The sequence below is a fragment of the Aplidium turbinatum genome, chromosome 11 (genome assembly GCF_918807975.1).
Source record: "Aplidium turbinatum chromosome 11, kaAplTurb1.1, whole genome shotgun sequence".
Classification (NCBI taxonomy): Eukaryota; Metazoa; Chordata; class Ascidiacea; order Aplousobranchia; family Polyclinidae; genus Aplidium; species Aplidium turbinatum.
In genome coordinates, this window is record NC_137482.1 from 3,447,025 (window position 1) to 3,462,838 (window position 15,814).

The window sequence follows — 15,814 nt, forward strand, 5'->3', positions numbered from 1 at the left end:
CAAAATGTATTCTTATTATCTAGCCAAGCTTGATAGAAAATGGAAATGACAATCGGAGGAAATGTAATAATAGCCGTAATAACATCGCAAAAAAGACGTTCGTGAGGCTACGTTAATTGCTCTGAGGGGTTGCGGTGAAAAAAATGTTGAAAACCCCTGTTGTAGAGGCTTTCAACCACTGACGCAGACCCGGTCACCTAGATGGACAGAGTGGTTCCTGAAATCTTGTTGCCAGGGAATTATTCCGTCTATTAGGTGCCGCTGAATGGAGAGCAGTCCTTAGAATGCGCTGCTCAAGCGCACACTTAACAGTGTAGGGCTATCTAGTTGTTTTAACACATTTTATTTTTTGAACTAAAGCATACATTCATGTAGCCTATGTAGGGGAATTGTTGGATCTTTAAACCAGTGGGACCATTAAATCATCACCCTAAATTTTTCCTTTCAAATTATTTTTTTTAGTTAAATGTTTTTAGGCTGAGAACAATTTCAATCCATGATTTCCAAAAGATCACTGTAAAGCAATGATAAAAAAGTGATTTTTTTACGATTTTTTGTTTTCTACAGCCAAAAGTAAATTTTAGCACACTAAGTTTTTCTTTTTTAGCGTTTCCTCAGTGCTTTTTTGATTATCTTAAATGGTTATTATTTCAAACAATAAGTATTGTAACTTATAAAAATTATGAAACTCATAATTTTGTCAGTAAGAAAAGCTTGGTTGAAAAACATGCATGGTACCATATGGGACCTTTAAACCAGAAGCTGCTAGTCAGTGGGGCTTTAAACCAATGGTTGACGAGTATTGATCGAAAAAAGCAGAGGTCGAGAACTATGCGGCATAAATTAGTGGTGCGATACTGATGATGACCCAGCCTTATGGGCGAAACACGTGTCTATCGCTGTCAATTCTTGCTACACTCGACTGCCGAGAAACACATGTTTTTGAGAAAAGTCTTGATGGCTAGTGTGGAGGCTACACCGGTATGGTTAGCGAAATGCAATGCTCGATGTTTTAAGTGAGTAGTCAGGTAGTGCTGACTGCTGACGCCAGGAAGATCGCTCCTTCTCAACTGTGCATACTGCATATTATCCTTGGCGAATGGCGACAGTTGGTTTAGTTGTTTTCTTTCCATAAAGGTAAGGATTCAATTGACTGACAAAAGCAGCGGTTGAGAGCTATGTGGCATGAATTAGTAGTGCGATGCTGATGAGCCCAGCTTCATGGGTGAAACACCTGTCTATCGCTGTCAAATCTTGCTATACTCGACTGCCGAGAAACACTTCACTGATGTCGCGAAAACCAATGATTGCAACATGTAATGGTTCTGGTGGGGCATGAACTTAAAAAAGTTTTGAATAAAAAAAGATCGAGAATCAAAGTTCGACTAGTATGCAAAACTACCAGAATTCTACTTCCAAAATAACTTTCTCGGTCAGGGGTCAAAGATCCCCACAGACCACAATCAATCAGTTAATCGTCAATATACAGCACACTTTTATTGCGGTTGTAAAAAGAACAATCACAAAAATAGTGAAGACAGCCGAAAGCAACAATTTAAAAGTATTATAAGCATAGATGAAAACACAACAGTTGTCACGACAAATATACTACTGTAGACTACTTATTGTTGGCCAATGAGAGTTAAGTTTGCTGCCTCTGTGGGCATACTGTTTTTTACTATCTACCATCTTATGCTGAAATGCTAGCACCATACTGGAACATTAAATACAATAAACTGGGCTGTAAATACCAGGTATGGGATGGAATGGAATGGAATACGTGTTTTTCCATTTTCCATCCTGAGATTTTCTTCCCCATTCCATCTCCATTTCCTCATATAAATCTTCCATTCTATCTACAAAATTTCATTCATTCCATCTGCTATCTACAAATTTTGTGGCTAAATTTAAGCTCTAAATTTTACAGTAACATTTTTCTGAGGATTACGTACCGTTTGGTGTTAAAACTTAGCGTACAACTACAAGAAGAATCCAGAACTATGGAGTCGAGCAAAAAAATACAACTACGACTTCTCGGTTTATAAATGGCCGACTCGGACTCCGGACACTCCAAAATCCCGCCGACTTCACGACTCCGACTGCACAGTCCAGGAAGAATCTGTGGTCTTGTTTCTGCGCAACTTCAACATTTGTGCAGGAAGCACATCGCGGTGGAATGCGTTGGAGCGGGTGTTATTCGTGTTCTGGCAATTTTGTGAAACATTATTCAGGGTATAGGTATCACGTAGAGCCAGTAGCGTACCTTGGGTATGGCAGGCATGGCTCGAGCCATGGGCGCCACATTGATAGGGGCGCAAAAATTGGTTAATAAAAATTAAAATTTGTGACTTACACTTTCTTCAAAATCTAATTTGCGCCCAATAGTCTACAATACAAAGATCAAAAATGAGTCTTTCTTTTACTGTATCCATTATTAATTCAATGGAATTAGAATTAGCGGGGAATGAAGACCCTGTTGAGCTTGATTCTAGTCTTGGATCTATGGCGCGGCGTCGGAGGCGTAGAGTAGGTGGAAGACCTTTGGCCGTCGTTGAAACACCACTACTCTGACCGCCGCTCCGCTCAGTCTGTAAAGCCGGACGGCGGCGTCCTTCGCGGGCGCCGCCCTTATCGCCTTAATCCGGCGCCCCAGCGGCGCGGGAGACCGCCACCCATCACCTGTTTCGGGCGGGGAGTTTGACTGGGGCGGTACGTCTGCCAAAGAATAATGTAGGTGTCCCAAGGCGGGCTCGGGGAGAACGGAAACCTTCTGCAGAGCGAAGGCCAAAAGCCCGCTAGAACGAGATTTTTAGTACGAATAGCTACCGCAAAAGCGCGCCTATCGCTCTTTTGTCTGTTCGAGAGCGTCGAACGAGAGGTGTCAGAAAAGCTACCACAGGGATAACTGGCTTGTGGCGGCCAAGCGTTCATAGCGACGTCGCTTTTTGATCCTTCGATGTCGGCTCTTCCTATCATTGCGAAGCAGAATTCGCCAAGCTTTGGATTGATCACCCACCAACAGGAAACGTGAGCTGGGTTTAGATCGTCGTGAGACAGGTTGGTTTTACCCTACTGATGAACGCTCGTCTCGCGACCGAGGATCGTCGTGACAGCAACTCTTCTCAGTACAAGAACGCAGATTCGGACATTTGGTACGTTGGCTTGGCCGATCGGTCAACGGCGCAAAGCTACTGTCCACGGGCTTACGACTGAACGCCTCTAAGTCGGAATCCCTCGTCGTGTGAGCCTCTGAAGCCGAGGGTCTATCCTTTTACCACCCCAGATTCACGATGTTACCGGACTACACTGTAAGGCTACTAGAGACCTGTCAGTCTTTAGTTTCATCATCCATGACATGCAGACCCTCCACTCCATTAGGTGGCTTAAAGATGGTACAGTCATTGATGATGTGGTCTGCGGTCTGTTCCTCGGAATCACATTCACAGGAGGAGGAAGAGGCCATTTCCCATTATGGTTGAGCGGAAAAGTCCGACGCCTGTACGAATACGTTTAAGGCGCACCCATGCCTGTCTTTGTAGTGTCAGGCTGATGGGGCGGGTTTTGGCGTCGGAGATGAATGAATGGAGTCTGGTGGTGCTTGACTTCCATTCAGAACTTCATTTATGGTCCGCCCAAGTAGCTGCAGAGATGTCTTTTTCATCAGCTTTGTTGATCAGAAGTTGAGCGGCTGGCACGAATGGGTGTCTTGATTTCAGTCGTCGGGGTGCTTGTTTGGGAGAGCAGAGATCTTGTGGTGGAGAAGATGGTTGGGCTCCAGTGCTCGTCGACCGAGGGACAGAGTGGCTTCTTCGCGACGAATCTCAGCAGGTTCGATGCCAGCTAGTCGGAATCCCTCCTGATAAGCGACGATTTGTTCGCGCCAGGTCCGGAGCAGGCGAAGATAGAGCGATCGTGTCTTCGCAGGCGGTCGCTCGGCGAAGCTGCAGAGAGGCCGTTCGAGTCAGTCGCGGCAATACGCGGCCGGTCGGCCCCGACACCTCAGCTCGAGGCCGGGCGCCGAATCATCCGCAGACGACCTAGTTGAAGACCGGGGTGTCGTGATCGCTAGAGCAGTATATCGACTGGATTCGTTGAGAGTAAGCCTTCTGATCTGCGATTTGTTTTGTCCCATGACATATCTACCGCAAATGGCACAAAGCGCAGCATTCAATCAAATTGATTAGCTCCACAGAGAGGCAATAACACATTTATTTTCTACGTGATTTTTGTTCATAAAAGACTTGTATGCAATATTTAACTTAAATTGTTAAAAAGGGCGCACATTTAAACTTTGCCATGGGCGCCATTTTGCATAGGTACGCCACTGCGTATAATACTGTGTCATATAATTATGAAAAATAGCTGAGCATATCAATCCTGAGACCGGCAAAGACAAACAGCAGATAATACAAAATATTTTTTATGGAAAACAGTTCAACTGTAGCCCACAAAAACATGAAATCAAATACTGGAGAATTTACAAATCGTTTTCATTTATAATCCTTTTTACTTTCTGCGAGCCTACAGTTATATGCTGGGACCAAATGCTCACAAAAAGGGTCTGCTACTATTCGGCGAGTCCGATTCGGAGAGTCCGATTTGGCGAGTACCCTATTCGGCGAGAGCCTTTTTCTGAGAGTTCCCTATTCGGCAATTTTTTGAAATTTCTTTTTAAAAATTATCGGGTACCGTAGCCTAATTCCCATTGCCGTTTTTACATCGTTTTAACGTCGCTAAACGTTGAAATTGTGCAGAAAAAAAATATATATAAATTGTTTGAACAATTAATTGAAAATTCGTCGTGTCAGCTCAGTTCAGTTGTTTTTATTTGTGACCATCATATCATAAACAATACACGTCAACATAGCAAAGGTCGATAAAAAGTTAGAAGCGACAAAACTCGAACGTTATTTTCTCAGGATGGAAAATCTCAGAATGAAAAATGAAAAAAAATGTCTTCCATTCCATCCCACACCCGGTATTTACAGGCCAGTTTATTGTATTTAATGTTTCAGTATGGTATTGGCATTTCAGCATAAGATGGTAGTAAAAAACTGTATGGCCGCAGAGGCAGCAAACTTAACTCACATTGGCCAACAATAAGTAGACGACAGCAATATATTTGTTGTGACAACTGTTGTGCTTTCATTTTAGCTTATAATACTTTTAATTTGTTGCTTTCGGCTGTCTTCACTATTTTTGTGATTTTTTTTTTACAACCGCAATAAAAGTGTGCTGTATATTGACGATTAACTGATTGATTGTGGTCTGTGGTTAACTTTGTCCCCTGACTGAGAAAGTTATTTTATAAGTAAAATTCGGGTAGCTTTGCATACTAGTCGAACCTTGATTCTCGATTTCTTTTGATTCAAGAGAAACTTTTTGAAGTTCATGCCCCACCAGAACCATTCCACGTTGCAATCATTGGTTTTCGCGGCATCAGTAAAGTGTTTCTCGGCAGTCGAGTATAGCAAGATTTGACAGCGATAGACACTTATAAGGCTGGGCTTTTTTATGGCAGGGTCAAGTTTTAATGAAAACAAAAATAATTTTAGACTGAACTTGGTTTAGGAGTTGTGGTTGTGTTTATCCCTTCGTTCGAACCAGTACATCGTACATTGACGGCTGCTACAATCTCATTTGGGGAAGAGAATAGCTTTAGCTGACATTATATTTATGATTGAGCTGCTGCTGTAACCCCATATGACAAGTGAAAAGCTCGGCAAAATTAATCCTATGTCGGACACAGTCTTTCGGACATTCCTGAACAGAACGTTTGACATTCTTGAGAATCGCACTAATTAAAGGCAGTAGTAACATGATCATAAACAGTTAAGAGTTTCGAAGAACCCTTAAGAAATTGCTACAGCCCAGGCCAAATTTAGGGGGGGGGCAGAGGGTTCAGGTTCCCAGGGCCCCCGACTTTTGAAGGGCTTCCCAACGTGGAAAAATGTGATTTTGTGTTAGGCCTATTTTTTTCTTTCAGCCTAATGCTGTGCAGTGCTGGATTAATGCTACTGTAGACGTAGAGGTGGTTTTTCGCTCCGTAGACTCGAAAAAAAAATTCACGAGGGCCCTCCCGATCTAAAAGTGCCCCGGGCCCCCCATTAGCTAAATCCCGCCCTGCTACAGCCGACGGATTTTCAAGTCGTCAGGGTGGGGTATTGGGAATAGTTTTCAACTAGCAATAATCGCGTCTCGGATAAACCTCATTGACTACGATATGGCCTCTGCGCAAAGCTACGACCAAACTCCTACCACTCACTAACAAACAGCTCAGTATTAGCAACAATTGTATGAACTACACAACAAACTAGGTAAGCTAACAAAGCTTTATTCCAACCTATACAAGAAGGTTGCCAGGCATGTTGTCAAAGGGAAATAACTTTTTTGTATTTCATGTATTAAACTTTATGTACAGATTGATTGAATCTTTATCCTCGGACTGGGAAAGCGTCTTTAGGAGATAAATCCGGGTAGGTTCGCATACTGTAGAGCAGGGGTTTCAATCTGGGAGTTGCGAGCCATTTTTCGGGGGATCTCGAGGCGTCTGAAAATCCAGTAGGGCAATATTGTTTTCATTTTTTTGCCAGGAAATATTAAAAACTGTGTTTTTTCGCAATCGATTATTCCTCGACTTGAGGTTATTATATTGTTTAAGGTTTCGGACATTGCAATGACTTTAATAACAAAAAAGCATTCGATATTTTTCCACAAGTTCTTGTACGTTACTTTGTGCAGACTAAAGTTAACAGCCACCACGCTACGGCAAAAAAGCAAAATTATTTAGAATCCTATGCAAAATATAAATTTCTCAGCATCGTTTCCAATGGCATTGAAAAAATTTAGTGTCGGCTATTTTGTTTGAAAGTTCTTTCAGCAACAGGTGCACACATGGACAAGCTTAAAACGTCCCACTCTCAGTGAGATGTGTTGGGCGGAATGCATTTCTAGTTTTATGTTTTGGTATTTTGGAGCAAATTTTGCCTTAGCTCTTGAAATCGCACTTTATGTGTTCAAATTCTTTACTCTTCTATCCCATGCTGTCAGAAAACTTTATTACTCATACGAGAAGTATTGTGCTGATATATGTTCCACTGTCCATACTTTATCGTTTTTTTGTTGGATAGACTTGTTCAACTTGTCGGTTTCACACCTATAGCACGCTGTTGTGTCTTTGGGAGATGGCTTAAAGCAGGGGTTTTCAACCGTGGCCCTCGGCCCCCCATAGGAGCCACAGAGCGTTCTCAGGAGGGCCACGATAAAAGGCGTCATTAATGAATTATAACATGTATTAATTGACAGAAACGTAGAATTGTGACACAAAAATCACTCATGTAGGTGTTAGTATCGTAAAGCTAGCTAAAAGCATGTTTTTTCATCGTATGTTCTATCTCAGCATGGTCCAACTACAGGCCCGCGGGCCGCATGCGGCCCGCGAGCTTTCACAGTATTGATTTAATTTGTATTTATGTTACAGAAAGTAATTTTAATTAGAACAAGTATAGCATTTGGACAAAAAGTGTCAAAAATTTAATTCAAAGTTGTAGACAGCAGGGCCTATACTGTTTCAACCTATCAGGTGTCGTCAGTACAACTGGGCTTCTTAAAGGCTGATATATACCTAGTGTTAAAGGCTGATATGTACCTTATGTACCTAAACTTCCTGTGCAATCTTGCTTTCCTTATACAGACATGACAATGCACATGAATGTGTTAAACCTAAATTTGCAGGGGCAAAATGAAACCTCAGAGTGCTTCTGGAAATTAGTTAGCAAAGTTAGATTTCCCAAACTGAAAATTTTTGCATTAAAAATGCACTCAATGTTTGGAAGCACATACATGTGTGACACAAACTGTGATGTGTGAGAGTACATTTTCTAGAATTCAGCAAATCAAGTCTAAAAACAGAAATCGAACGATAGACGAAACACTGGAAGATAGTCTCCGACTTGCTACCACTAACATTGAAATTGATGTAGAAACGATAGTATCAGAGAAACCTCAACCACAGGCATCTCACTGATAGAGCTTTGACATAAATTTCAATTTGCTATTAATTTTAACAATTTCGATTTTTAACAACTTTAACAATTTTGATTACGCACTCACTATCATTTTATTGGAAATGGCCCGCATGTTGTCACGTTTTTGTAAAGTGGCCCGTAAGTTAAAAGTAGTTGGACCACGCTGTTCTATCTCACTGCATGTTGCATCATCTTTTGTGATTGTAATGTAACAATCAAAGATACGCTTGATTTATTGGCGCAAGTTTCGCTCTGAAGTATAAATCATTTAATCACTCGTTAACTGTTTTCATTGATTTCCTTTTGTTCGTTGTTCTTTAAACAAATGCATTTTTATTTCACTCAAGGGAGCCACGGTCTTTTAGAGCCACAGTCCGGGGGGCCATGACTCAAAAAAGGTAGAGAACCACTGGCATAAAGCCATGTTTAAAGATGGACACGAAGGCTTCCTTTCCACTTGACGTTACTCTTCAATAACAAACATTAGATCTAGCCTGAATACGACTGTGAACGTGCTTTATATCTGTAGTTCGTTTTTATTTTTATTTTTATTTATTCAATGCACAGGGATGGAGGAACCACGTGGGCCTCGTGGGCCTTGGCCCACCTACTTTATTTTCTGGATTGGCCTGGCCCACCCACTTTTGAAAGCCAAATTCCTTTGAAAAGGTAGTGAAAACGACAAATCAGAGAGGGAGTTCCAAAAAAAGGTCTTCAATCATTTGATACACAGTAGTTTGATTATCTTTGATAGCTCAATGATGAAATCCAATCTTCAAAGTTTTCTGTTGAGTCCATTATTGATGTGCAGCATGTGTGGGTGTGATTGCGTGTGACTGGTGGAGCAATTTATCAATCAATATAATTATTCTCTATGCTCTCTATGGTTAGAACAGTGATATCATTACATATACACGTACTGTATAGGCTAATGCTGCAACAGCTGCATATTATTATACTCCCATGTGGTATTATAACTGTGTGTGTACTGTTGTCTTTTTATTTGTGTGTACATCGCCACATTTTGTACAGCGCTATAGAGCAGTACAACAATTTTTTTAATTTTTTTGACTAAATCCGGCCTAAAAATGGAAAATTTTGCCTTTTGCCACGAAAGGCAATTATTAAAACGCAATGTGTAAACCAGGGGTCGGGAACCTTTTTCTAACAGCGGACCAAAGCCAAACTTTACATGGTCTTTGTCAAGAAACTAAAGATGATTTTATTCATAAGGTTTTAACCAACTTAAAATGCGGCCACCCCAACTCAAAGCATACTAAAAATGAAGGCAGGTAGCTCACAACAACATGCAACACAAAATAGAGAACAGCCAGAAGGACAAAACACGCCAACGAAGTAATCATTAGAACAAGGAGCAGTACAGAAACAAAGTACGTAGAAATAACGTAAAACAATATATTATAACATTTACCCACTCTAAAAGGTAATGGGATCCCCATATCTAACGGGAGGAACCCCTTTGGTGGACCTAGACGATCTTCTTGGATTTTCATTGGAAAGGCTTGATCGGGTTAGGTCACCAGTCGTTGTTGATTGCGGATTGATTGCTGGATCGCAGTCGATCACTTGGTCGCGAACAACTTCTTCGACTTGATCGAAATTATTTCCCGGTGAAGCGCCACTGCAAGGCAACCTATCACTCGGTGTGAATGACTTTTCTTCTGTGTCCGATGATTGAGGAGAATCCACAATATATTCCGATGATTGAGGAGAATCCACAATATCCCCGTAAGAGATATTATTAGCAGGATGTGGGGCTAAGTCTCTTAGAGACACGTTAGACTCTCGGCCGTCGCTGTATTTGATCCGAGCGTATAATGGGTTGGCTTCGGTTAAGAACACTTTCGTGACTTGATCGTCGTGTTTGCTAGACCTGTTAAACTTTCTCAGTAAGATTGGGCCAGGAGTGCTTAACCAATCAGGAAGGGACTTCCCGTGTGCCGACCGTCTAGAGTAGTTGAAGAATCGCTCATGCGAGGTAGAGTTTGTTGATGTACACAGTAGCGATCTCAATGCGTGTAAGGCGTTCGGAAGGACATTTTCCCATTTGCTTACAGGCAGGCCGAATGACTTGAGGTTACATTGTATCGCCTTCCATATTACTCCGTTGTAACGTTCAACTTGCGAATTGCCTTGCGGGTGATAGGGTGTTGAGTGGCTCACAGCTACACCCCTTTCCAACAAGAATTGTTTAACATCCCTAGACATGAAACTTTGGGCTCGATCAGTATGAATAAAACTACAGGTACCGAACATTGCAAACAGTTGAGAAAGGCACTTGATTACTGTGCCAGACGACGTATCAACACAGGGAAAACAAAACGGAAATCGTGAATACTCATCAATGACACACAATATATATATATTAAGAGAACATGATGGTAAGGGACCCTTCAAATCTAAGTTTAGCCTCTCCATGGGCTGAGTCGCTTTGATTAAATTACTCTGGACGGGTTTAAAGAAACGTGGCTTAACTTCAGCGCATACATTGCATGATTCACATATTCTTTTAACATCAGTTGTCGAGTAAGGCAAATTTTTCGAACGCACATAATGCAACAAACGAATTAGACCCGGGCAACACAATTCTTTATGAATATTTTTAATGTTTCGCGCAGGTACCGTTGCGCAAAATGCTCTCGATAAAGCGTGGGGTGCTGTATTGTCTTTGCCGGGACGGTAACGAATGGAATAAGAAAAGGATGCCAGTTCGAGGCGCCAACATAGCACTTTATTGTTTTTGACTTTTGTCCGCTTCTTGCTGTCAAACATGAAAGCTACTGATTTTTGGTCTGTAATTAATGTAAAATGCCTTCGAATCAGAAAATGGGACCATTTTCTTACGGCTTCAATAATACTCGTAGCCTCCTTTCCCATGGTAGGGTAGTGTAGCTCGCTCCCTTGTAATGACCGAGACATAAATGCTACCGGTCGCCCACTTTGATTTAGAGTAGCCGATATTGCTACATCTGATGCGTCACATTCTACGGTAAACGGTGAGTTCTCATCAATCGCTTGAAGGGATGCATTAGCAATAGCTTCTTTGAGGAATTGAAGGTAGTTTATTTGTAACGTGCTTAAAGGAAAGGCATCAACTCCCTTTAGCCTTTGTATTTTGTCAGAGAAGCCCGGAACCCACTTAGCGTAATAGGCAAACAACCCAATTGTTCTCTGTAGCGATTTTTTAGAAGTGGGTGGTGGTAAATCCCAAACAGCTTTTAAACGCTCAGGATCGGGCTTAATTTGTCTATTTCCTACGCAGTAACCCAGGATGTTAATGTTCTCCACACCATAGACGGTTTTGTTATTATTGAGCGTCATATTACGTCGTTTCATGGATTGTAGAAATTTTGCAGCGGTCTTCTCTAGTTCTTCAGAATTACGACCGCCAATGATGACGTTGTCAAAGTACAGGTACGTGTTTTCGAGTTTGTCCGAAGCAACAACGTTGTCCATTATGCGTTGGAATACTGGGCCACCATTTTTAACACCAAATGGCATGCGATTAAATTCAAATAATCTTCCACCAGCTTGAAAGGCAGTATAAGGTTTATCTTGGTCAAGCAAAGGAATCTGGTGATACGCTGATTTAAGATCATAAGTCGCAAATCTATTGTACTGTGCAAGACTGTTCACGATGTCCTCGATGCGGGGGATGGGGTAAGCGTGGAGTTCAGTAAATAGATTAATTGTTTGCGAGTAATCGACGCAAAGTCTTTTACGTCCAGACTCAGGATTTGTTACTACGACTACTTGAGCACGCCATGGCGAATTACTCGGCTGAACGATTCCTTCAGCAAGCCAATTGTTAACTTCTGAATCGATAAATTTTAAGTCATTGTGACTGTACCTCCGAGATTTAGTCGCTACGGGTTTGCAATTATCTTTCACACTTGAAAATAATGATGGACACTCTACTTGGGCGGCGGCTACGGCACATGTCCCAGACATATTATGTGAAATGATGAGGTCATTTTCAGGACCAACCAATTCGAAAACTAAACGCTTATGCTTGCTTTGAAAATCTAAACCAAGAATTATATCAGAGCATAAGTTCTTTAGAATATAAAGTTCAACGTTGTTATGCGTGCGATCAAGAATGTTTAGGTTTACTACACATTTACAGAGAACTCGACTTTTGGCTGACATTTGAGCCATCGTCACTTCGAGCCTTGCCGGAAAAACTTTGAGGTTTAAGTCTTTAACTGATCGTTCGTTGATAAAACTCTTAGAACTTCCGGTGTCAATTAGAGCGGACAGTTCATGACCAGCAATGTTTATAAAAATTGTTGACTGTTTCAAGTCATTGTTCACAGTTTTTGCTGAACAGACATTACCTTGAGAGGGCGTGCCGGTACTGGTCGCTGGACATTGAATATCAATCGATGCTGCCGCCGTGTTATTTGCTTGATGGCCAGAGCTGTTCCCGTTCTTTCGACAAACTATTGCCCAATGTCCTTTCTTGTTGCACTTAAAACAAACTGATGAGCGCTACACAGTTCTTGCGGTTATGAGAACGCTTACTCCCACAGAAGTAACATTGATGTTGAGTATAAGTGGCTGATAGATTGTCGGATGTTTCGTTGTTGTCACTAACGTTTATGTCACTCTTAGAGGCTGACGCTAACACGTCCTTTTCAGAGAAATCAGCTTTGTGGCTGTCGTAAACTTCAAAATCTTTGGCTTCTTTTTCTGCTTCAGTTAACGATAACGCTTGGTTGAAAGCCGACTCAAAATCCAAAGTTTTATTCTCCAAAAGACGCTGCCTGATATTCCGCGAAAATATTCCATTGATAAATGCGTCTCTCAGCATAATATTCTTATGTTCTGCTGCAGACACAGCTTTAAAATTGCAGTTCTTTGCTAAATTTTCTAAATGGTGCCGCAACTTATGTAAGGTTTGATCTGAGTGCTGCTTTGCAGATGACAGCACATGTCGCGCATATATTTCGTTTGGTTTCTTGATATAAATTTGTTCCAAAAGCTGCATGGCTCCTTCATAAGTCTCGCACTCATCAATGTATTCAAAAACTTGGGGCGAAATCATGCTAATCAATGCTTTTAATTTAAGTCTTAAACGGTTGACTTCGCCTGCTTCGTTTTCGGCAGGTCCCTGTTGTAAGTGCTCCTGAATATAGTTCTCAAAGACTTGTCGCCAGTGTCTAAATTCTCTGGCCGCTTGTACATTGCCAGGCTCAATGTCTAATCGCTGAGGTTTTAACAACCTCTCCATCCTTTGCGATTTTTAGTTGAAAATTTTAAGTTGGTTAAATTGTCATGAAACTAAAGATGATTTTATTCATAAGGTTTTAACCAACTTAAAATGCGGCCACCCCAACTCAAAGCATACTAAAAATGAAGGCAGGTAGCTCACAACAACATGCAACACAAAATAGAGAACAGCCAGAAGGACAAAACACGCCAACGAAGTAATCATTAGAACAAGGAGCAGTACAGAAACACAGTACGTAGAAATGATGTAAAACAATATATTATAACAGTCTTGACGAGCCGTAGCGTATTAATACCAGTTTTGATAGATTCAGAGACATGTTTTGTTTTTGTTTTATTATCTTTATCCTGCATTGCGGGAAAGCGGACTTGAGCGCTATGCATCGGTGTACGCCTTCCGACGTAGGCTACACCTGACCCACGCTGCAGCCGACTGCAATGTCTGTTTCCGGTTGTCTACTCTATTTATGACTGAAATTTGGTACTACCCATTACTCGAAATCGATCACTGGGTAGAGGCAATTATCGTAAAGTTTCTTGCCCAGAGAAACAACAGCAAGTGCGGGTGGCTGGAGTCGAACATGCAGGCTCTCGACTGCGAGCCCAACGCGCTAACCACTCGGCCACTCCTGCCGACATGATTTCAAGGCGTTGACGTAGCCTAATGCCTTCAGAATATCGGCTAGTAATATCCTTGACGGGAATCAGCTGAACAAATTCTTAAACATCAAAATTTTTGTTTACTACACGCACAAATACTGCCAGCTCAGCTGTAGACTTATCTGTCGTGTCTGTGCTCTCATCTACTGCCATTGCAAAAAACTGTAGATATACAATAACTTTTTGCTAAATGTTACGTTCTCCGCTATCTCTTCTTTTCGTCGAGTTACTGTTCTTGTTGAAAGACTTAGACCTATATCTGAAAAGTAGTTTGTTTTTTTTCTCTGGACATAGCCTATGTTTTCAATAACATCCATCTTGAACCTTTTCCCAAATTCTCCATCACATTGACTTTGGCTTTCGATTGACTTTGACTGCTGCGCCTCTGGGCCCACCTACTTAATGGTTCCTCCATCCCTGGCAATGCATATATGATATTTATTTTCGTTCTGTTAGGAAAGTTCGCAAAAAGTTGTTTCTTTAAAATCAGCTTTTGCTTGCAATTTGTGGGCGCTTAGGGGGATCTATGAGACTTGGGTCGCTGGTTGAGCAGATGCACTTTTGAAACATGTAAGCTAAATTTTTAGGCTAATGTAATATTTGGGCTCCTCTATACGTATAGTATGTAGCATTACTGCCAATTTGGTTAAAGAAATTTTCTGATAACTACAACTCATTGATTTAGAAAAATGTATAAATCTAAGCTCAAAGTAGATTCGAGACAAGTCTCATATTCAATAAACAGAGGCAGTTAGGTTGCTTCTAATGCATGTAATATATAATTATGGTCAATGCGATTTAGTGTTATCATTAGGGCAACCAAAAGTCAATAAAATCAAATTTTTTCTGCCTTGTTTAAAGTTTATAAAACGTCCATAAACTAAATTTTAGGCTGACACAAAGAGACGTTTCAAAGTTATTAAGTAAAAAAAAAGTCAAATTTCATGGTTAGTTCAAAATTTTCTTTTAACGTAGTTTTTCTTCTCTCTATTGATAATAATGATATTTTATTAAAACTACACAGATTTTGATTTTTTTGTTGCAATTTCTGTTGCTATTCTGACGTAATTATCCATTTGTTGCAATTTCTGAGGCAATAATCAATAGTTTCGCCCATTACAAACGATTAAGTAGGCTAGGCGTGGAAGGCAGGTAACGTGGTCGTGGTAACTAATCAAATTCTTCTAAAGTTCGTAGCACACTGCTTGATTGCGCTTCTGAGTAACCTATACCTCAACACCTAAAGGTGAATGACAGAAGACAGGAACTTCAAAGGCGATAATGTGAAACATTACTTGATGTTGAAGTATAATACTGCAGAACTCACTCAGCAATTTCGAGATATTTAAAGACACTCCATATTTATCAGTTGCAGTCTTTCGAGTTACTTTCATTACGGTTTAGCGATCCATTACTGCGTCAGATAAGTTTTGTGGTGTCGTTGAGTCTTCCACCTTTTTCTTTTATTTCATTAGAAAAAAGAATATATCCTTACATAACGGTTTGATTTCTAATATTCTTTGTATTTTGCATTTGGGTTGCAAACGCAGAAAGTTATTAGTCAAAATTAGGTCAAAATTTGTAAATTATAAAGTCAAAATTTCAAGTTTTTAGGTCAAAAAATTGGTTGCCCTAGTTATCATGATAAGAATGCACAATTTTGTAGCGCTTCAATAATGGGAATTCTATAAGAAAATCCTGCCAACCCAGAAATATGTTGCAATCGTTGACTTTCGCCATTTCAGTGGAATGTTTACCGTGTAAAGCGAGAAAAGCGAAGAACTATCGTGTGACTGGTGTCAAGCCCACAACAATGCTCAGCATAAACGATTTTGTTACTTGACTTGTAATGCAAATAAATTTATTTTTATGAG

At 40.8% G+C, this 15,814-nt stretch overlaps 1 protein-coding gene and 2 pseudogenes across 1 annotated transcript; 1 reads left to right on the top strand and 2 right to left on the bottom strand.

Annotated features, from left to right (window-relative positions):
• The first annotated feature begins 2,450 nt into the window (after positions 1–2,450).
• Positions 2,451–3,393, top strand: LOC145780379 (large subunit ribosomal RNA; annotated as a pseudogene).
• A 2,717-nt stretch (positions 3,394–6,110) lies between these two features.
• On the bottom strand, positions 6,111–6,242 carry LOC145780402 (U4 spliceosomal RNA; annotated as a pseudogene).
• A 3,222-nt stretch (positions 6,243–9,464) lies between these two features.
• On the bottom strand, positions 9,465–13,281 carry LOC145779720 (uncharacterized). Its single transcript, XM_082591357.1, has 3 exons — positions 12,573–13,281; positions 10,893–12,073; positions 9,465–10,139 (listed from the first exon to the last, which is right to left on the bottom strand). The coding sequence occupies exons 1-3, from the start codon at positions 13,279–13,281 to the stop codon at positions 9,465–9,467; spliced, it is 2,565 nt and encodes an 854-aa protein (XP_082447483.1).
• Between the last annotated feature and the right edge of the window lie 2,533 nt (positions 13,282–15,814).

Excerpts from the sequence above, each read along its gene's own strand:
- LOC145779720 (XM_082591357.1), bottom strand. The coding sequence starts at position 13,281 with ATGGAGAGGTTGTTAAAACCTCAGCGATTAGACATTGAGCCTGGCAAT. Across the intron at positions 12,074-12,572 it reads TCAATGTTACTTCTGTGGGA|ATTTTCAAAGCAAGCATAAG; the intron begins GTAAGCGTTCTC and ends TTCTTGGTTTAG. Across the intron at positions 10,140-10,892 it reads CTACGAGTATTATTGAAGCC|GCGATACAATGTAACCTCAA; the intron begins GTAAGAAAATGG and ends GTAATATGGAAG.